The sequence below is a fragment of the Poeciliopsis prolifica genome, unplaced genomic scaffold (assembly GCF_027474105.1).
Source record: "Poeciliopsis prolifica strain line A6 unplaced genomic scaffold, Auburn_PproV2 SCAFFOLD030, whole genome shotgun sequence".
In the NCBI taxonomy this organism is placed as follows: Eukaryota; Metazoa; Chordata; class Actinopteri; order Cyprinodontiformes; family Poeciliidae; genus Poeciliopsis; species Poeciliopsis prolifica.
The window spans coordinates 1,861,455-1,884,956 of record NW_026562405.1 but is presented as its reverse complement, the minus strand read 5'-3'; the positions used below and the strand labels follow the sequence as shown (position 1 = coordinate 1,884,956).

At 36.8% G+C, this 23,502-nt stretch overlaps 1 protein-coding gene across 1 annotated transcript in view; it reads right to left on the bottom strand.

Annotated features, from left to right (window-relative positions):
* The window catches only part of LOC129372745 (plexin-A2-like), an 83,431-nt gene that overhangs the window by 31,427 nt on the left and 28,502 nt on the right, over positions 1-23,502 (bottom strand). The window contains exons 4-11 of the mRNA XM_055050216.1: positions 22,683-22,817; positions 14,154-14,254; positions 10,730-10,853; positions 10,062-10,215; positions 7,638-7,734; positions 3,578-3,692; positions 1,816-2,016; positions 1,090-1,186 (exon numbers count right to left, since the gene is read on the bottom strand). Of these exons, the coding sequence (XP_054906191.1) occupies positions 1,090-1,186; positions 1,816-2,016; positions 3,578-3,692; positions 7,638-7,734; positions 10,062-10,215; positions 10,730-10,853; positions 14,154-14,254; positions 22,683-22,817 (1,024 nt within the window). The remainder of the gene's footprint in view (positions 1-1,089; positions 1,187-1,815; positions 2,017-3,577; positions 3,693-7,637; positions 7,735-10,061; positions 10,216-10,729; positions 10,854-14,153; positions 14,255-22,682; positions 22,818-23,502) is intronic.

Sequence of the window (23,502 nt, the reverse complement as noted above, 5' to 3'; positions counted from 1 at the left end):
GTCAACACATATTGCTCCACAAAGATGGCACAGAATTTTTCCCCCACATTTTGTCATGTTACAACCACAAACTTATTGTGTTTATTTGCATTTACTTACTGTATTTCACTGAGTTTTTATGTCAGAGTAAAACTCGAAGTAGTTCATTCTTGTAAAGTTGAAGGAAAACAATCATTTTCATTTAGCTCCATTTGTCTTTTCATAAACTTTGACCAGATCCTTATGTAGACAACATGATGAAGAAAACAACATGATCCTGCCAACACTATATTCTACCGTGGTGATCATCTTTGCAATATGATGTGCCATGTCTGATTTTGCACATTTTAAAACAAAGCATTTTACATATTGTTCAAAAATATGATTTTCTTCCTATAAAACCAGAATTATTTCTTCTTCATGCTTTCTGTGTCCACTAAAAGGCTTGCAAAATACTTTCAACTGAACTTAAGAATTTCTTTCAACAATGGCTTTCATGTCACCAGTCTTCCATAAAAGCCAGATTTGTGGAGTACGCAACTAATAGAAATTATCTTAACAGATTCCTCCACGGGAGCTGTGGATCTGTGCATCTGATTACCATATCTCAATAAAATACATTGAAGTTTATTGTAGTAATGTGGCAAAATGTTAAAATATTCTTGTGTCATAAATATTTTATATCAAGGTCCAGTATTAGGAAAATTGACAGACTTTCTTTTTAGTTCCTGTTAGCCTGATGTAGCCCTCTCAAAGTGACAAAAAAATTCACCAATGATACAATTCGTTGCCATTTTTAGGGAACCCTTGATTTTAATTTTGGTGCTGTGAATATATAAAATATTGAAACTGATTTATCTAAAAAATTGACTGACAGGAAAAAAAAAAGGAAACCAATCAGGGATACAAGTTGAACAAATATGAAGATTCACCCATTGCCCCCCTGAGCATAGAAGTGATTCTGTGCTCTTTGATAAAAAACCCAAAAGGCCTTGAAATTTCTCTCAAGGCCTTTTGGGAACCTTGAAGTGCTCTCTATAAACCATATATTGCCTCTGGATTGAGTGCTTTACACTCCTTTGGCTTGGCAGTGATGGATGGCAGAGGCACCTTTAATCTTCTCAGGATTGTCGATGATGAAGTTGCCGTTCCATACGATGGAGAGGTCCACCGCCAGGTCACTGATCTTCACACCCTCGTACATGTACTGAAAAGCAGAAAAAAAAACAAGATTGAAAAGGAATAGCCTTCAAAATGGAAACGGGGAGAAAGGAAAGTTGGATGGAGACAGAGGATAGAGAATATAAGAAGACACAGTAAGACTGAAAGGGGAAAATCGGAAGATGAAAGGCCAACGGAGAGACGAGGCTTTTAACCATCTGTCATTTTCTGCTATGGTTGTCTGCTCCGCTCCTCTTTGACATGTAGGGACACAAACCTTGGCTGGGGTGACCAATCATCTGCATCTGAGGAAAATGGCCTTTTCATACATTGTCACAGCATTGCAGTATATGCTGTGCTTCAAAATGTACCCTCTGATTTGCATTATGTAGGAAAAAATCCAAAGAAATCTACTGGCTGCCTCTGAAACCCTGATGATCCTGAATTGCTTTCACAAAATTCAGAGACGGGAAATTATTTCTTTCCTTATGTTTTGCACTTTTTCTCATCACCTCAACTTTTTCTTTCCTCCTCATTCATGTCTCTATGGTGCAACATCTAAGGCAAAATTCATTGATGCTGATACACCATGCACAGCTTGACAATAGAGCGTCTGAGGCGCTGTCTCTGGTTTGACAGCTGAGAGACTCCCGCCGAGCATGTTCGGGGTCATACCGAGCTGTTCTGGCACTGAACGCTGGTGCTGTTGAAGCGCAGTGCCGTGACACGGTGACTGACGCCCTGTACGTTCACCAAGCACTCATAGCCCCGCTGGCCCGACTGCGGCTGAGGGAGGTTTCGGGCCCTCAAGGTGATCGGTCGGACCTCGCCTGCCGGAATAAGAATTTCCCCAGAGTTGAGGAGCTGAGGGCAGTCCTTTGAGAGCAAAAGAAAAAAGTAGTTAATAAGAATACCCCCTCACATCACACATTGTTAGCACATGTATGTATAAAAGCAACATTTACATCTTTTTCTGTTTGACATTAAACTAGTCTAAACTATTCTTCTTTGGATCAGGTAAGATTACCAAAATTATTTAGAACTGCAGGATACTCCAAACATGAAAGAATATAATAATAATCTTTATATTTACAAGTTTATGTACATTTCCTTAGAATTTGGTAGAAATAACTTTTAAGCCAGATGAATTGGGTCAAATATTTCCTTCCACATAACCTGAGTTAGGTTTAGAGGCCATCTTGCTCAACCATGTTTTTTCAACTCTGCCCACAAATTTTCTAGGGTATTAATATTAGAATATTTTGATGACAAATGAGAGCAATGGCTTTGTTGTCTCTAAGCCTTTTAAGAACTAACTGGCATCTTACTTTTTCTCCTGATCCATGCTTGTTTTAGCACATTAATTTTAGTTTTATCCTACCACAAAACATGTCTCCAAAAAGTGAAAACATTGCTCCTGAATGCAATTACAAACTTCTGTATAATCTGGTTTTGCTATGTTGCTTTTGGAATATCAGATTCTTCCTCTCTAAGTGGCTATTCAACTAACGTTGGTTCATTTCTTGTTTCAGTTGTGAGCAATGGCACTGTCACTCCAGACTTTGCCAGCATCTTTGCCAGGTCAATAACTTTGTTGGCATTTGTTGCACATTCTGTATCAAATGCATTCATCTCTGAGAAACAGAGACTGTTATCTTTGTGAATAATTAAATGCTGGACATTCTCTGGGAGTTTATACTTCCAGATAAATGTGATAACTTAAGCATCTGAAAATGTAACCCATGAATCAGACTTCTAGAGGAAAACATCAGGAAGATATTTCTGACATTTAGCTCATACATGTGATAATTCTAACTGACCTAAAACTGGAAGGGTTTAGTTTAATTTTATGTTGTGTGCTGACAAAAAAAAAAAATTGTCATTTCATATTTTGTATATGAAATGCATGATTACGGCTGTGAGTGACAGCAAATCACTGCACCACATTTGCAAAACCTCTTCTACATATTTGTGTGAGTCTGTATTTATAAGCTTATGCTCTGTTACATAAGCATAGAGACCAATGTAGAACAGGGATTAAAAGGCTGTATGGGGCAAAAGTATCAGTATAAATATAACTCATTTTCTTTTGGTGCATGGGTTTATGCAATGCAATAAATAGAGATTTTTTTATAAATACAAATTTGGTTTACTCCTAAAAACTAAGGATCAGCCTCAAATGAAAGTTTTATCCAATACACTATTCTAAAAACTAAGATTATATAGGCAATGTCATTACAACCTCAAAACATCCTCTTATGATCACTTATAGTCACAAACAAGGCTGAAAGCTCTTAATCTTGTTTTTTTTCTTTGCTGTGTAGCTTCATTTTCAGTTCTTTTCAGATAAAAACTAAAATGTAAAGTGTCACTCAACAGATTAGTTGAATATCTGAAAGCATTGTTTAAATCAGGTGCAGTATTTCTGTTTCTGTACCTCTGATACATTGACTCTTCCTTCCTGGAAAGAACAGCTGCTTGGGTCGTGGGTGCAAAGGTTGCGGTATTTACACCAGTGGCAGCGAAATGTGCTGTTTACACATGACAGACACCTGCACAACAAAATAACCACATATAACTACATACCATAAATAAATATGGACATCTTTAAACTATAAACACTCTGTCAGATTCATCTTCAGCAACGTTTTGCACGACCTAATTCAATTTCATTTCTTTCCTCAAGATTTATATACACCAAAATTGAATGTCTTGTTATTTTAGAGATGATAAAATATGACCATGAGAAAGCTGACTCACTGCACCAACCTGCATTTGAAGTAAACTTTAAACAGGTTAATAACTGTACCAAACAACTATAAAGCATCAAGGACATATAATGTCCTTGTTGGATGTACTGTGATGTCAACTTGTCAACATACGGTCCACAATTACTGGCAACCCTTTTTAAGGCACTTTTGAAAATTGAAAATGGTTGTTATGGAGATTGAATGACAACATAGTGCCACTGTTTTCTGCACTTTTCTAGCTCAGAGCCTTCAGTATTAACATCTTTTACCATCTCCGCACCGTGCATAGTGGTGGAAAGGTGAACTTTGGTTGTTGCCCAGCTTTCTTGTTTGCCAAAGCTCCACTGTGCTTTTTTGAAATATTGCTATGGATGTAGAGTGAAGAATTTGTCCTGGAATATAGAAATAAATTTCTTGGTTGAATAAAAAATAACTCTAAATCTAAACCTTCAAGGGGTATAATAATTTTTGGCTTAATATATGGAACATCATTACTTTTTATACACTCAGCAGCACCCATATTGTTTATAACAGTCAGGCTCTGACTTCCCCAGCTCAAATTCCAACTTCTAGAGGTATTATTTCCATATTTCCAACAAGAAAGTCAGAAAATTGGATTTGCAGACAGAACATCCCATAATTGTCCTGGGATACAAAATCCCCAGTTACCAAATACTAAAAACTTGCTGATGCATCTGATCAACTTAAGAAGCAAAGCATAAATTACAAAAATGCTTGAGGAACATTCATTTTATGAGAATTTCCACATGTGCGAATAAGAATGGCATTCAAAAGTTGGATTTTATTGTAATACTTTTTACAAATTATCTCCAGAGGGTGAAATAATATTAGGGTTTGCTGTATTCACCTGATTTAATTTGTTTATACAGCTGCTCACATAATGTTCTTTATTTTCAGGTGGTATTTTTATTTTACCCATTCATCATCTGATTATGTAGAACATGGGTTAAAAGTGGCAGCTCATTATGTGAAGGGTAGGGTTGTGCAACATCCTTGGCTCAGATTCAGTTGCCTCTAGCATGCGGTCAATTGTGGATTAAAGTTGTTCCTAAACAACCTCAGCCAACTCGATTAAACAGCAAACACAGAGACGATTTAAAGAAATTTTCCAATGGAAAATGTCTACTTTTCCTGATGAAGTAAAAAAAGAGCAATAAATCTCATTTAATAGGATGCAGCCATGAAAAAGACATAAACCACCACAAGCCTTTTGATACTGCAGCTCATGCCAACCAACAAATGGCAATAAATGTAGAGCCACATAATTAAATTTTGATAATAATTAGCTGCCCAAGGCTAGGACGGACATTAAAAAGTGCTATGTGAGGGGGAAAAAATATGGGGTGGGAGTGGCTGTGTATCGCCACAGTGTAATTTGACTGGCAGGGTGCTGCAGCCACTGGATAATTCATTATGGAGGCTGATGTGATGCGGAGGTATAGAAAAAAGGGAGATGGGAAAGAAGGTGCAGGGTTAGGAGCATGTTTTGTGTGAAATATTAATCACACAAGTATACAGGGTCACCCTGCAGCTAATGGAGGCCATATTGGTGTGGAGCAGATGCGATGAGCATCCAACTGTTATTCACTAATGGTTTATTATGGGTATGTTGTGGTATCCATGTTTCAGTTAAAATGAATAAATGGGATGTCTGTACACAGCGACTAATTCCCAGTCAATCAAAAAAAAGCACTCTGCTTCAGCCAACTCCTGTTTACTCTTTGCTGTAGTGTAGTAAGCTGATAAAGAATAAGTTGTATGAAAGGTCTTCATGTGACCTTTTAGCTTTGTGATTTGGCCTCTGGACTTTAGCTGTCTTGTGTTTCTAACAAACACACAGAAGTTGCTTGTTTCTAAAGAGTGACACGTACAACTAATTAACGCTCATCCTAATAAGATCCCCTATTGTTCCTGCTTGTAATTGTTATGCAAAATGCAAGCCTCTTGCCATAGTTTACTTTTGTGATTAATACAGTTGACATTTGCAAAATGGCTCATAGTCAAAACAGCTTCCCGGATCCAGTTAGGGAGCTTATATTGGTTGGCATTTAAATAAAGTGCTCTTTAATTTACACACTTTTACCTGCCCTGAGGCACCAGAGGACAAAAAAATAAATAAAAAATAGTGTCTTATGATTTTCCCCTGCAGACTCCCCTGAGACAAAGTTAGGTCAGAGGGGGGTCTGTGACTCTAATGCTTATCCATTTAGCAGCCCTTGGAGAATGCCAGGCTTCAAGAAACAGTTTCTAGCAGCCAGACAGCAAAGCTTCACTGCAGGAAAATTTCACATTGATTTGAAAATTCTAAAGTCCAAAGATGTATCCTCAAATTGCACCATCAAAATCACACGAGCGCTTGATTTTGGTATTGATTAGATGGCAACTGAATTTCTGTATTTTGTCTGACTGAGTTTATTGTTACAGAAGACCAACAGATCAGACTTTTGGTTTCTTGTCTCATTATTAACCATTTCAACATACAAAATTGATTAAAATGCTTTTGTAGTTTCAAATCTAAACTAAAATAATAAATTATTTTCTTGTCTAATGTTACAAGTATTATGCCCCTAATCTTTCAATGATTGTCTTCAATTTAAAAAACAAGGTGGATTAAAGGACATTTAATCAAAAAAATTATTTATGTTTTTAGGGATTTTTTTCTGTAAAGAAAATAAATTGTCTGTTAAGGAGATTTATTGAGATTTAGCAGAATTTTCTTTTTGAACCAAATCACCAAAACATATAATAGGATTGTGATGACATTTAAGAATAAAAAAGCTTCAAGTAAGTTTTCCAGTATAGCAGATGTACTTGAATCTGGTTATTGCAAATGATATCACAATTTTTTACTAAATATTTTAGCCATTACAAGACTTTCTAATATTGTCATTTTACATAGGACACACACCTACATTGATGGTATGCATTTCAAATAAGTTACTTTTACTGTAAGTGAAATTAAAACTTAAAAAAAGCAACTGGGTTGCATAAAAACAGAAACACTATTTTTAAACATCTGAAAGTTTAAAATAATCACCAGCAACCACTGCCATCGTCAGAACCATTTTGGGACATTCCTCAGAATTTATCTGATGTGCCACAGTAAAATTTAAAGTCATAGTTATTGTCCAAACTTAAAAACTTTAACTGTGCAGATAAATGCAGAGGACGATAAACATACAATAAATCAAGAAGAGAGGATTTTTTTTTTCTTATGTTATTTCTAATTTTTCTTTTTACTGATACCAATTGAATTATATCTGCATCTCTATATTGTGGTCAGAGACACAGTGGTGAAACATTTTTTTGTCTTTACAAAAACTAGCACTCAAACAACAATAAAAACTACTGTCAAAAATGATCTTACCATGGTAGCAACCATTCCAGAAATAAATAGACAACTAATTTTCACAGTACTTACAAGATAAGAGCAAGAAAAAAATAGCTATTGAGTGTGTACTACCAAACAGAAAACTTGTCAGCTGTATTCAAAGCTGTAAGCAGTAAGCAGCAAACTGCCACTTAAAGCAAAGGCAAAATAAACAGCCCATGACAAATTCATCATGTTGATTTAAATGAAACCTGACAGATAAATTGAACTCTGAGGTTATCTAGCAGCGCGATCTTAAGTGGGGTTGGAAGCATCAGTACATCATTGCCCTAAATTAAGTTGTGTTCCTCCATCTATTGAACAAATCAAAGGTGGGGGAAGGGCGGTCCACTCACATCTGATGTGTGCTGCAGTTGTAGAACTTCACCTCTGTACTGGCAACCATTTGACCCGTCTCGTTTGAATTCAGACGAAGCTCCACACCGGCCCAGTCTGAAAGAAAGTGTTTATACAAAGAACACAGTTAGCTGAAAAAAGGGGAGGAAAAAACCAGACTAAAACTGGATGAATAAAAGAGCCAAAACAAAGACAGGATCAAAGAAGTCTACATGAGGAGAAAATTGTAATACTTTTATCATTTTCGTGCAAAGAGCCACGTGGTGTCTGGGCTCCTGGAAGGGCTGTCAGGAGAAAGCCTTCAGTCAAAAGCTTCAATTCAAGGATTACCGTAAATGGTTGGAGGAAATCCTGCAGCACTTTGTCCTCACCTAACTTAAAATATATACAAAACTTGAGGCACTAAATAGAAAGGACCTCTACTTTGGGTTAAAACCTTTCAATTTTACATTAACCCTATTTGAAATACTGTGCAATAACTACAAGAGTTTCAACTACATTTCTTCATGCAGCCAAACTTTATTTTAACCTTACAAAGTGGTTTTGATCAGTAGTTCTTCAGGCTTTCAATATATAATAGTATTTTTCACTCATTTTCTGTACAATTCAGTAAACTTGGTTAAAAAAATGAAGTAAGGGGCAGAACAATTGTCCATCTAAAAAAAACTTCTCCCCACACTGGTTGTGATGAGGTTTGCTTCTTTCCATGCTAACAGTTTTGCTGTAATATATCACGATTGTTTTATTTTTAAATTTGTAAAAAAGAGTTTTGAACATAAGGATTTGTTCATAGAACATTTTTAGTTACATCTAGGAGGAAGCAGATGAATAACAGACAATAGTTATCTGCTGTGGAACATTTTTAAATGTGTTTTGCTTTTTAAATTAGTTTTTGCTTGAAAAGAAAAACCCAATTAGAGGACTTGCGAGATGAATCATCATTTGTTTAATCTAGCCATTGCCTTAAAAAAAAAACGTCATTATTTCTTGAGATATTTTCTTGTTTGTTAAAAAATGTAACTCTAGGCTAGATGAAAAAAATTATTTAAAAATAAAAACTGATTTTGTCACAGGAGGGAATTCCTTGAAAATCCAGTATAAAATTGATTATTTGCCGAGTTTGGTTACATGCAAACTGAGGTACATCAGAGTCTTTTCTCCCTAAATGATTCTCTGGTCAAACATTAACAAGCATGACCAACATAAAGCTGACAGTTGCAAATAGTTAAATGGGAACTGGCGATAAATAGAGGTTCTAACAAAAACCTTCATACCGAAACCATCACGAAACATGAGTCAAGACTACTTTAAAAGACTTAGCTTTATTTTTTTGAAGTAAAATGAGAGGTAACTTAAGACCTTTAAAGGTGTTGAAGAATTGTGTTTAATGCTAAGAATTTATTTCAAAAGAACCTATGGACTAATTACAGAATTAGACTAAGCTATGAATTTTTCTAATAGACCCTTTTTTTACAATGAATATTTATGACACTGATGTGTCATAAAATGAGAACAAATCTCAATTTTTAAAGTAAATGGAAAGGAAAGAAAATCTATGCATTCAGTTCCCCTCTTACAACATTAACTAAACATAATGACACCCTCAGAAATAAACAAAAACAGAGTTCACCTCTCAAGAAAAACACATTTGTGTCTATTACAAGCTTTAATGAAATGCATTGCATCAAACAAAAGATTTGTATTTATTAGCTGTGTGCATTGCATGTGTTAGCATAGCTTAAATTTGACTCAGTTTTATAATATCTACACTGTTAAATGCGATTAAAACAGTAAAGTATGGACTTGAACATATGCAGGCACAGCACTTTTCAGTCAAAGATCCATTTAAGCTACATCATAAACACTGATTGAGAAAAAAAATGTAGCCGACAAACAATTTGTCTTGCTTTAGAGGCCATTCGGTTACTTTAATAAATGTAAAGGCTTTATCTTCTCAGTTGGTTCATTTGCAGCCTCTGGGTGTTGTCTCTTTAGCTACTCATCACACATGCTTTGCTTCACAACAACACCTAACAGAGCATCTAAACCCCCCATTTATCATGAGTTAACATGGAATACTCTAATACTTTGGACTATTTCAGGCTTTGATAGTTTAAATACTTCAGCTCATTTGACAGTGACAGTTATCATCTGCAATGTTTGTTTAGAAACTGTAGCGAGACACAACCAACTCATGACCATGTAGACAAACACTACTGTATGTAGGGCACAGACATGCACAGACGCAAAATCAGACTGCTCCTTACTCCACCCTGAGGACTGTCTACACACAGCAGCTTGTTACAGTTTTAACTTTTAATAAAAGTTAATGCACTCATAAAAATAACAGATTAATCTTAGAACATTTGTTAGGTTGACAAATCAAGGCACCCCTACTTTGCAGATTTAATATCTTCACTCACCTTGTCCCTCTGGAATCTGAGGAACTTCCTTCCCGGCTGGTGAGAGACACATGACTCTATTCCCATTGACGTGACCCTCTGCTTGGGCCTGCTGGCCAAATGAACAGGTAATTCCAGCAGAAAGGTCTGGAACATTATTCACCTCCAGTAGGAGCTAAAAAAATATATATATAATTAAAGTTAAAAATGTAGATAACGACAGATTGCACTGCAAGACAGAAAAGTAACCCTAACTGGTGTAAGTAGAGAACAGATATTTTTTACTGTACATTGTGTGTCAATGGTAACTAAGTCAAAAGACATTTTAGATAAAAGCTGTGCTTAGTTATTTTTATTGCATGTATTTATTTACTTATTTGCATTTCTTTTTTTTTTATTTTATTTTTTTTTTTACTAATCTAAGCCTCTGGCTTCATCTCCAAATTTATCAAGCATCAAATTAGTGTTCCATACTTCAATACAGTTAAACCAAAACAAATCCAATAGATGCCCCACAGGGAGAGTCCAGTTCCTGCCTTACTTCATCTCTCACAAAGCTAATCTCTGCTGGGTTTTAACTTAACTCTCTATGTGGCTCTAAAAGGCTACTCAAGGTGATTGCTCACAAACACTAGCATTTTTAGTGGAGTGACAGTGCAGTGATTGGTTAGAATGATAAGTAGACTCACAGGGACGCTATGTGCTGATACAGCAATACTGTCTGGGTGAGCAATAACCTTCACACAGCGGTCAATGTCTGTCGCAAAGCGAAAGCTCTCCTCTGCTCTCAGGCACCGATCTTTTCTTGAACACCTGTTGAACACAAGCACTTTCATTATACAAAATCTTAAAAAATGTAGTGCGTTTATTTTGTTTTCATGCTCAGAACTGTGTATTTGAAAAGTGTGATTGAAAATAAGTATTGCACAAGTATGCACAACACAACTATGTTAATGATGCATCACTTTTCAAGAGTACATGACGTCAAGAGTATCAATTTTTACAAGACAGACCAACTTCAACATGATATGCTGACATAAGCATTAGTATTGCTTAGTCACAACTTCACCTTACCAATAACATAGTTGTTGGGCACAGTGGTCACCATAAAAGTAAAGCTTATTACCACAGCCACACAGGAGTGGTTAATACTGTCACCTTACAGCATGAAGATCCTAGGTTTAAATCCCAGCTGAGGTCTTCCTGTGTGGCGCTGGTATGGTCTCCTTATGCATATGTGGGTTTTACAATGGCATCCTCTCACAAACCAAAACATGCAAGTTTTGTTAGCCACTCTAAATTGCCTTTAAGTTTTTGTGCACATGATAGTTTATCCTGTGTTTCTTTGACATCTTAACCAACATGAGACCTCCCACATGTTGGTTTCTCATTTATTGATTGGCAACAGCAGATTTTCACCAGCACTATATCCAAAGATAAAGTGGGTATAAAAAAATGCATGGATGGGCAAATATATTTTACTCCATCCATTTTTCCATCCACTTCCCACAGGATGAACAAATTCGGTCTGTTTCCAAACCTATTTTGAAAATACTGGTTCTAATTTTATGAACACAGATGTGTGCAACAGAACACCCAGTCCAAATTGGACTCCAGCAGGACTGCATCTCTTGTAATATCTTCAGAATTTAATTTTTGCACCTTTCAGATAATGTGATTCTCTGGGAGGTCACATCTTCTACTTTTACTAAAGCAGTTCACAACTAAATGTTATAAAGGACAAGAGTCGGCTCCTCCAAGTCTGAGGCCAATGTCTTCAATTGGAAAAAGGTGGATTGCTCCCTTGAAGGTCAAGGGTTAAGTTTTGCCGAAGGTGGAGCAAATTGATGTCAATAGTGATGGCATGATATAAAAGGAGATTGGGGGTATGTGTGATGATGAAAGAAGAGCAGGGCCCAAAAAAATTAAACTCTATTTTTACGGCACTGTGAACAGAGCAACCCTTATTATGGTCAAAAAGTGAATGAAGTCAGAGCAAAACCCACGCAACAAGAACTTAACTTTTTCTGTAGGGTCACTGAACCCTACAGAGATAGGGTTTGTAAATTGGTCATCTTGGTGTTGTTCAAGGTCTTCTCTCCATCAAAAGAAATCTTCGGATGGAGGCTTCCACCAGCAGGTCCTGAAGAAACGTGAGGTGACCGTGTATCCCCTCAGGCCAAGGTGCATCTTGGTATCCCCCAGAATAAGCAAGGAATGTCTGGATTTCCATCCAGATTCTTTAATCTCCACAACATGATCTCATGCAACTGATAGACAATTGATGACTATAAACAGTATCACTGAAAAAAAGGCTTCAAAAAGCCAATTACTTTTTCATTTAGTCATCACAAATAAGTGAGCACGTTAATCGGACTTTAGTTTTGGCTTGTTTTTCAAGTAAATTACAAAGCAATAAGCTTTAAATCCTAAATTCTAATATGCAATTAAAAATAATGAGTAAAAGGATGGGTAGCACAGCGGGACGTCACAGGGATTTTTATATGAGACAAAAGCGCACTGAATATACAGTTAAACTACAAGAGGATATTGAAAATTTCAAGCAGTTTGTCCAGTCTTGGAAATGGGGATTAGTTGCTAAGATACTTTTTGTTCCAGCTGTACTTATGCATTTGAAAGGCAAACTTCAAATCGTTCATCTCTCTGCATGCTCATTTTGAAAAGGCGAGAGTATCAGCTGTAAAGTTGACTTGTAATAGCAAACCCAGGGAGCATTTTGGCTGTAAACCATCCTGTCTTTCTTTGAATGCAAACTAAAAGGAGACAGTAGTAATACAGGCTCAGATGCAGCTGGGGGGGTGGCACCTCCTGAGAAAACTCAAAGAGCGCTGAGGCCTCTGCTGTAATTATGGCTCACTATAAAGGTGGATTGGAAACACGATGGCAGCTGTTGCTGGCTCGGCTCCTTGAGGCAAACAACGGCTACGAGAGCATGGATCACCTTCTGACCACTCATCAGCTGAAGTGTCAAAGAAAAAAGGCCCCTTTCATCTCTGACTGTCTTTCATTGCCTTTTATTTTTGTTTCTTTCATTCACTGTGTTTTTGTCTGATCAAACCATTTGTTCCCTTTTTTCCTTCAGGCTTTTTACATGTGCACAAACACCCCCTACCCACTCTGTTAGATAGGTGCTTTGGTGCAAATCACCACGGGTGGGAAAGTGAGATGCTGAAAGCAGTCAACATGACACTGAGAGTGTCATTCAGTGAGCTGAAAAAGACCCTAATCTGCATTTAATACGGCAAAAAAACAAAATAGTTTTACTCTGCAATGTGAGACTTTTTTCTTTTCAAAACTGGAGGGAAACAGCAGCCTGTTCACTCAGATAAGTTTAATTCAAATAAAGAATGTAATGAGATTTGCAGACAAAATTAGCTTTGGAAAAAAAAAAAAAACAGTTTCTTAATGAGGTAATTTAGATTTTTTAAACAGCATTATTTTTGCATTCCCCTATCCTTTGAGTTTGATCATATAGAAAGCTGTAATTTAAATAATGGTGATTACCATCAAGATATAGCCAGCTGAAATGCAAACGTGAAATGATGAGACAGGGATAAATCCCGACTAAGGTCAGCTTCAAACGCTGCGGCTGGTGCCGAAAAGCAGGCTTTTAATCTTCTGAATCCCCTCTGCTCCATATCGAAGTGTTATGCAAGCTAACCTGGGGTCAGATAATTAAGATGGAGGAGATAAAGCTTGCTCCGTCAGGTCCAAAATGTTTCATGGGTATGTAGAAAGTGCATCTGCTGCACTCGCTATGGCTGGAAGGCTAATCCCTCTTTCCTCCATTAACACCCGTTATCCTTTAGTTCGGCAGACAATGAAATCTGGTGATCATGCAGCTTCTGTTGTCCTAAATGCCGCTATTTATGAAGGATCACAAAGTCCAGCAACCACTTTCCTGGTTTTCCAATTTTTGTGGCAGATGTTGATAGTGGGGAGCTCCAGAGACTATAATAAGAGTGATATATCAAATCATATTACTGCAGGCATTACCCCTCTCAGCTTTCTTGGAAGCAGTTTGGTAAAAACAGTGACATTGTGGTTTTAATTTGTCTGCTTTGAATGAGAAAATGAAGGGAGTAGACTCACATGTTGTAGAGCACACACCAGCCACAGTGGGGATCACCAGCGCTGAGGCACTCAGCACAAGTAGTGTACTGCTCACAGGACTCCACAGGGACCTGGACCACCTGGAGCAGAGGAATGACAGGATGGCAGGAAGTTTGGCATGTCAACAACAGCTGAGAACCACAGAAAGGTTTTAGAAAAGCAATTCAATATATCAGTGTTTTGTTTTCAAATATGTTTTAACCTTTTATGGCCAAAAAATGTAGAGTTTGAAGATTAGTGAACACCAGAATTTGCGAGATAATTCATTCATTAGGGAAAGAAGCATAATGATAACGGCTGTGGCTTTCTTACAAACTAAAATCTAAAAATTGTTGCTTCATTTGTACTGAATCCCGTTCAATCAATTCAGTTCTACTCATCAGCTCTAAGCAGTTTCTCTGTTCAAACTGAAGAAAGGCGTAATGCTGCCTTTGCCATGTTTCACTGTGTGGAAAGTAGCCCTCATTTATGTGTGTGTACAGCTAAAAGATACATGGAAAGGTTTCTTTCTGTTTTTATTTTTTTGGATATTATTTGTGCAAATCTCAAACCAGCTCAAGGATTATAAGGGCCAGTTAACATCCATGTGGACTGAAATCACAAGAGAGAAAACCATGCTTGTGTATGAAAATTCTTAGCAGAATGGTGTAAAATTTCAGGGACTGTTTACTGTATTATCTGAAGAATGACTTATCTTCATCACATCACTTTTTGCTCAAAGACAAACAAATATTTTAACCACTTGTGATTGTGTTTGAATTTGCACAATCCTGCCAGGAAAATTTAGTCCTCTCATAACTGCCGCTGGAGTTTTCCTGGGCACGCAAAACAACTATCTCGAGTGACCTCCTGTTATTTCCCATAATCTCCCGTGATCTCCTGTGATCTTGCTCGTCGTCTTCAGCACAAGATCAGTCTGACAATAATGAATCATGTTATCTCAACATGATTACATTTTATAAACATTAGGTTTATGAATTTCTTGTTTATCCAACATGATTTTATCAGGTTTTTGTTTGAAACATAAAATTATTGTGTTGAAAGTACATTATATTCTTTTCTTCATGTAACAACATTAAATAGCACAAGTTTAAGACCAGCACATAAGGAAATTTATGCATACTGTGGCTCCAAATGTTTCCTGTATAACCATGTGGTGGAGTTCAGTTTTATTTAATGAAAACTTTTTCTTTTCATTCTAAGTGATCAGTAGCTGTTCCAATTACTTCTTCCAAACCAGCATCCAGAATCAGCTTCATTCTGGAAGTGGACTAATGGCAGAGAAAACTAGAACTCCAAAACCAAAATACATCTTTGTTTCGGTCATTTGGACAAAGACATTTTTAAGTGGGAGATCTGGGTTGTACCTTTGGATTTGGGCCACAGTAGTTTGTTGTACTGAGTACCTAAAGAAGAACTTATTTTACTGCTTTTAGACTGTAACAGAACTCTTAACAACTCACTATTGAATATTTTTTTGGCAAGTATGCCAAGATAAGATAAGATTAGTCTGCTGTGCAACATTTACCAACACTATTTCAAGAAGTAAACTACATCTTACACCCACTTTCTGTTTTCATTTGTTCTAGCACATGGAAAAACATTTGCTAGAACAAATGAAACACATAGCATGTGAGCTTTTAAATATGTTTCAGTTCACACACAAGAACACAATCTTATCCTGTAGTAAGTCACATACTTGCATGAGCTTCTGGCAGAGCATTAGCTCTCAATTAACTGCTAAAAGTCGTTGCTGTTACACCACCACTGCATACCGAGCCATTTGGAGCAGCAACCTAAGCATGCCTGGTTTCTACTTGGTTATTATTCTGGGTCTGTACATATGACGCAAGCAATTTCCTGATGTAAGCAATCAGAAATGAAGAGTGGATTATGGATTAGAGTGTCTCCGGTGCACTTGATAGCATAAGTGGGTGCTCTCTCAGGTCTGTGTAGGCAAAATGGATTATCTGTTGCTCCCTACAAATAACTGTCCTTTTTTTTTAAACAGCAGTTCAGAACCCATTCGTGGCATTCCATTAGCAGAATGATTTTGCAGTGTGGGAGGGGCCGAGGGCTGTAATCCATGAAGAGTTGTGGTCCAGAGCTCATCCAAACTAACATTGTTGGTCTGTGAATTGCAGACAGCATGACCTTTACAAAGAGAGAAGAATGGATCTGCTTTCTGGTACCCTACAATGCTTGCTCTAAACGTAAAGCAGTATTTGCTTTGTGAATCTGTTTTGAGGAAGAGCTTGCTGAAATAAACCCAGAAATGCCTCCTTAGAACCTTTAACGATTAAAAACACTATAACATTAAAAAAAAACAGACCATAGATTGTGCAGAAGGTTTTAAAGAGGTCATTTATGCCCAGTGAGAGCACAGTGAGCTCAACATTTTTGCTTAATAGTGAAAGAAGGTTCTCACAACTTTCATAGAGAGGTTGTGGTGGTTCATTATCATGTTGGCAGCATGACAAAGGCCTGGGTGAGGCAGTGTGGAAGCAATGTTTACTTCTTCTGGCGCACATCTAGATAGATTACTCCCAGGTGAATTTGAAGCAGAACTGTCTAAGTTGGTCTCATACAAGAAGAAAAAGTCTTCAGTTTAGCATAAACCCTAATTTCCAAACAAACCCTTCAAAGAAAACCTCTCAGTTTTTCACAATGACGCTTTGTTTTATTTATTCAGCTGAATCTGTTTGCAAAATGTCAATTCAGCAATGTTTGGCATAAAACACTATTTGACACTAACAAGAATTTTGAAGAATTATATTTATATTGTCCATAAAAATCTTGACTTTTAAATAGAGCTTTTCATGGGAGAACTTTAACACTTTGTACATTTTTAGGCACATAATGAGCAATACAGCATTGTGATTGGGAACATTGGATGGTAGAGCGAAAAAGGAGCAGAGGTTCAAAGAAAATATTTTAGAGCCATTAGACTCCTGAAGAGTGATCAAAACTACTATAAGATTGTAAGAAAATGTGGCCTCTGAGAAGCAAAATTAGAAAAAAGCATGGGGAAATGTAGACGCTTAACACAGTAATGCAAATAACAATATGTGTAAATATGCATAACATTAGCTTTAATAAAAAGATGGTGTGATAGTTTATTGTAATGGATGCAGTATTTCCACTACACAACCAAATATATATGCACACTGATGTCTTTTCACATTTTCAGTTAAATAAATTCTCCCTTCATTAATATTTATTGCACTGTATCTATTTATGTAAATGCACTGTAAATCATTCATGGCTACACAAAATATTTTATCTATTTAACTTTTGTTTGGAGATTTCTTTTTCTTGTAGAAACTGATCATTTAAAGAAAATACAGAACAGAAAAATAGTTTGGTTCACGCTGCTTCCTGTAAAATGCTTGCTGGCAGTTTCAATCACAGCAGAGCTGGAAAAGCACAGCATTATATTTAATTTGTAGCTTTTTGAATGCGAAAAAGTATTATTCGCAACATCTGGAGCATCTTCAAAGTAATGTGTGACCCTATGGTCTACACAATTTGCCACTACTTTTCCCTTTTATCCGGATAAACTGAAAGTTTATAAATGAGGCCAGATGAATGTACGGGCATTTGGAGCTCTGTAATTCTGAAATCCTATACCCTCAGTCTGCTATGGAAAATCCTTTAAAATAACATGTTAGTGTAATTTGTCAACTGAGGATTTCAGGTCATATCAGGTCTCTCCTTGATGGGAACTGTTTTCAGATGATGTCTCAGATTAAATTAAGTTATTTTACTGCACAACCTGTAAAGATTGCTTTTTTAACATTTCTAAAAATGAATGTTCTTGTGCATAGCTGTATATTTTTAATGGTGTCAGAAAAACGTGGCTAAAATGTATCAGAGTTTGCTAAACTGAAAAACATGCATCATCATCCATAAAAATTTAGATGTCATATTGAAGCAAAAATCATCCTCCTGCATCCATAAAAGCAGGAGGTTTTCACAGTTGGACTGTCATGGCGTTCATGCACATGTTGACCTAATGACAATCAAATATGCTCTAAGGAGGATATGCTACTTTTCTAGGCTTAATAAGACTTATACCACTGTTCAATTATTTTTGACATTTAAATGTGTCCTTAGATGACATAACTACTCAGAGTGTATATTTTTGTTTAATATCATATGAAGCTCAAAAATTCCAATCTTGCAAAATATCCCTCATTCAACACACATGGCAATAAATAAAAGGGGCCATGTGTCAACAAAACATGACATAGAGAAACACTTTGAGGTAAAAGATATAAATTGTGACCTTATTTTTCCACTATATATTAAATGTTAAATAAAATTTCCCAGAAGTGATACTCATGCTGTAAGATCAGATGAGTGTTGCAAAACTGGTAGAAAAATAAATAATGGAAAACTGAGGTAAAATATGCATCAATATCATCAAGACATCAGACAGAGAACAAATAAACTCATACTTTATTTTCTACAGATATAACCAAGCAAATGCACTGGTTGGATGTGTTTAGATGTGCAGATAGAGAATGGCATGTTGACTGTTTTCTCTAACGGAGTTTGAAAACCTGAAGCTTAGAAAACAAACATCGTGAGCCAGAAACTTAGAACAATCTGTTAATACTTAGTCTCTTCTCCAGGTCCCACTAGAAAAGTTTTCCAGTCTGGTTAGAGCTAGATTCTGCATGTGCATGAATCTTAGGTTTCCTTGTTATTAATAACACAATTCAAAAAGAGTATAAATCACTAAAGAAAAACCAAATCAGATAACAACTTTACAAAAACAAGATTGTGTGAAGGAATATGTATTATTGATTAAGGGTGAAGAGCTGAGTTCTTCATGTTGCTTTAAAAAATCTGGCATATATCACATTACCATACTTAAATTCATCCTGGCAAATGCAATTCATTTAAAAAGCATCTTTTAAACACCTGCAAAATTGCTTCAAATTATTGGGCTTATTAAAAAAAGATGAGGTCAGCTGCACTGGTCACCAATAAGAGCTTATTTGAAAATAGAATCAGCAGCTCTACAACTTAATTGACAAAAATGTTCACTTCAGCACAAGCCTTTACCAAAGGGCCTCACAGTTATAAGTGAGATGACTAATGTTAAAAATTATCAAATAAAAGCAGCAGAAATGAGTCAGGAAAGGACAAAAACAATGGCCCTCAAATTAGGAATGAAAGTAATGCCACAAATAGTAATTTAATTGTGAACACTGCTGTGCTACAGAGCAAGTAACTTTTCGGAAACCACAGCCTAAAAGACAACGCATAAAAAATGAAGGTGAAGAAAGCATAAGTGGAGTAGAAGGAAACTTTAGAAGCACAGAAAGAGAAAAAAATTAAAATGATTTCCTATCAACTGCACCAATTATTATTATTATTATTCAAAGTTAAGGACTTTGGAAAAGAAAAAAGGAAACACTAAAGTGTTTATTGTGGCAGATTCTTCAATTTGAGATGGAAATTGCAAAATCAGATTTGATCTGGTCAATCAAACAGAAAGAGGGACTTATTTAGTCAGGAGACATTTCAGCAAACTGAACTGCTAATGTCTTGACAATTTAAACACAAATATGAATGTGTAACTAAATTCAGAATAAATTTATTAATGGTACAATTAGAAACACCCAACAGAAGATTGCAGCATCAGTGTGATAGGTGGTGGGTGCACTGAGGGATTATACATGTGACAAAACCCATGAAACTTCCACGACACAGACATGTGGCCATGCCAGGATCTCGGGAGGCACAGAAAACTGGGATTACATGACATATGAACACTACAGAGTCATTGTGGTTCACTGTGAAGAACATTAACATCCACAAAGGTAGGGCCCAGGTCTGGCTGGAGGAGCAGCTCCTGACTCAATCTCTATTTTGCAAGGTTTGCACAAATTTCCTCCTAGGACATCCCAAATTTAACTCCCTCCATCTTTTCATCAACTTAAATTGGTGTATTGTTCGCTCATGGTTGACCGATACAGACAAAACATGTTACTGCAAAATCTAACCCACAAACTCTTGAAAAGAGCAAAAATCCTATAAACTGTAAACAAATAAATCTTGGCAAAATATGAAAAATAAACCACAAGGACATAAAACTACCCAGGAATGGGACTGGAATGATAAAAACTGTCCTCCTCTCTTTCTCAATCTGAGTTGGGAAAGCACCAAACTTTGCAAACACTAAGCAAACATAGCAGCTTAATGTGATGTTATTTTGTTCAGTCAAATTGAAATTGTTATGACTGAGCATTAGCAATGAAGATGTTAGGTTCAAATGGAAATTAAGGCAAAAGTCTTTTGTAAACTTTGAGGAATCTGGCCATACTGTCTTACTTCACATGTTCAAATGAAATGAGCAACATTCATTTCATTTGAAACATAATTTAGACACTTTACACAACTCATCTGCCAGAAAGTGTGTAAAGGTAACACTCACCGTTAATAAAAAAAAATTAAAAAAAAGTGTTTTGAGAAAAAAGAGGGAGGTGGAGATAAACAAATATGTGTATGCTGGGATTTTCAAAGAATGATTTATCATTTTCTTGACTGGCACTCTGAGGGATTTCCCTGGAAAAACCTTGCAGCAGTTTTGTGTTTACTCCAAGACTGAAGACCTTAGCAATCAGTTCACAGACAGAGGAAGAAAACTCTGTGAGTCATGTGTTTGCATTATAAGCATTACTGTACTAAAGAATGATCAAACTAAAGACTCATAGTGAGTAAAAATACTAAGACAGCTGCGAATCCTTTTTTCACATCAAACATTGCTCCCAAATGGTCTTTAAGAAAAACACTTATATCCATACATAAATACTGTGTTTTGCCTTTATTTTGCCTCACTCTACATCATCATGCTCACACTGTGTGCTTCAAAAGGAGAGTCAACGGCGAGCCTTATTGTCATTCCACATGAGTTGGCTGATCTCAGCCAAATCTTTCTGTACCTCATTCCTCATTCTTCATCAGTGCTGCATTGTGTGGCTTTCACCAATCTGAAAATCTCTCATAACTGGGATCCACTGCAAATGTGGGGAATCTGTAAGTGAAGCTCGGTCTCTTGGGGGGGATTCCTTACCAGCACTGCGGGAAAGTCTTTCGGGGAGCGCTCAGGCAAAGATGGAGATGAAGACAAACAGAGGAAGGCTTTACTTTCCTCAAAGCTTGTGAGGACTACAAAGTCAAAGCTGTTCTAATATTGAGAGAAAAAGCTTGGTCAAGCTGGGTTTCTGGTTTCCTGCTTGGTTATTATGCGCCACTGAGCAAGATGTGAGGGGAGAAAGTAGCTGGAAATCTCCTTGAAAGAAGCTCGCGTCTCTCCTTGAACAACCAGGGCTCATCAATAAATGATGCTGTGTCTCTTCCAGTCAATCACAAACACAAGAAGTGCCTTGATTTGTTTTAGAAAATGGTGCTCAACACAGTACTGTCTTTATTCTCCCGCTTCCTTCCTTGATGACATCCCTTGCTCCCTTAATCGTCATACTTTTAACAATAGATGGCTTTTAAAGTTCATTTTCATGCTCTTGAAAAGAGTTTGAGCCCGCTGGCCTTTGGCTCCCCGTCCTGTGACTCTGCTTCGGTAGATTCCAGCAGAGAGCAGTGATAGGGGCTTTTTCTGGCCACAGTGAAACCTAATCCCATTTCACAGTGGCAGGCCATCGCGCCAAAATAATCACTTGATGGGAGTTGAAAGTGATTACCAATGTTCTCTCTTATCTGCAATGAGTGCAGAGAATACCATCCAGCAACAACTATTTGCCTCTGTGATGGCGGGCCAAATGAAGAGCGCAATAGGGGGGCACGTTCATCCAGAAAAAAAAAACCCTTCAGTGGCTTTCCACGGTTTTTATGTCAGCAGTCCTCACAAAAGATGCACGCACTGTAAGTCGATTCGCTTGGATAAGTAATTAGAGCAATGGTCCATCCCCTCACACACAGCCTACATATTTAACAATCCCTCTGTAGACGTACATTTGAATTTCCTCTCTGTGTTTTGGCGATAAGCCATGATCATTTGGTTGTATTCCAAAAAAAATATTATTCATTAGTCATTTATTGCTGTTTTTAATTTGAAATTGTGTTAGCTGCTAATTTTTAAACTGTAAATACTTGCTCCAGCAGGAATTGCTATTTAAGCAGAACAAAGCAAACAGTCTTATGTGCAGCATCCTGATAAGTTCAATCCAAGCAAATCCCTCAAAAAGAAGAGTTATTTATTTTGTGCTTCAGCAAATCTGTAATTTTATCTGTTTCTTTGACGCAACACCCAGAAAAGTTAACAAATAAAAAATAATTTCACATCAAATTAAAGTTTTAGCTCCAAATTTCCATGCTATGCATTCAGCGACTCGCTCAAGGGCACATCAGCATGCTGAAGGTTTGCTCTCAAAGTGACTTGAACCCGCAGGCGTCCTTCAGATCTCAGCCTATCGCTACATCCCCACCCAGCTCAGCATCTCTTCTGACAGAAGCTCCAAAATAAGGGCGTTTCCTCACCTGATAGTCAGACATGACATACAGAGAGTTCCTGTCCAGAGAAAAGGCCATGTCCCGTAGGACCGAGCTGCTGTCCTTCATCACAGTCAGCGTCTCATACAGCACTCCTCCCTCCTGAGCGCCGTCCACCCTGATCTAAAGAGATGTCGACAAGCAGAAACAAAGAGATAATATTTATTTTTTTATCAGTGAAAAACATACTTAACCTTTACAAGGAACAAGAAAATAAAGATCGCTTTTACTATCGTGAGCAAAAATGTTCACTTACAAGAAAAAAGTACAGATCAATGAATTAAGCTTGTCTATGACATTTTTAACAATTTAAACATCAAACTTTTTTCTTTATTCCCAAAGAGGTTCATCCGATCACAGCTGCACAGCTATAAAGGAATTATCCTCCAGTGGAGATGTCAAATATAGTAAAACATAAAAATACAATATAATTTACAACGTTGAGGTTCAACCTTGAAGGGATTTTAAATATAATTAGAGAAAACCCATATGCAACATAAATTTGATAAAACGACTAGATTGTATACCATTGAGGCTATCTATTCCTCAATCATGAGCAAATAGCAAAGTGCATTTTGTCTGCGTACTGGGACCATGCCCCATACATATATTGTGCATGAGTAGATTTACAGAACCCTGGATCTATCCAGACCACATTATAGAAGATGCAAATAATGGTCAAGAAGAGACCATTGCCAGAAACAGTTCGGTAAAATCAAATTAGGAATTGAGAGTTTTAATTTACATGTTGAATTAAGTTAAAGAGGGTAATATTTTACTCAAAATTCACATTTTGCTGTTTAATGAA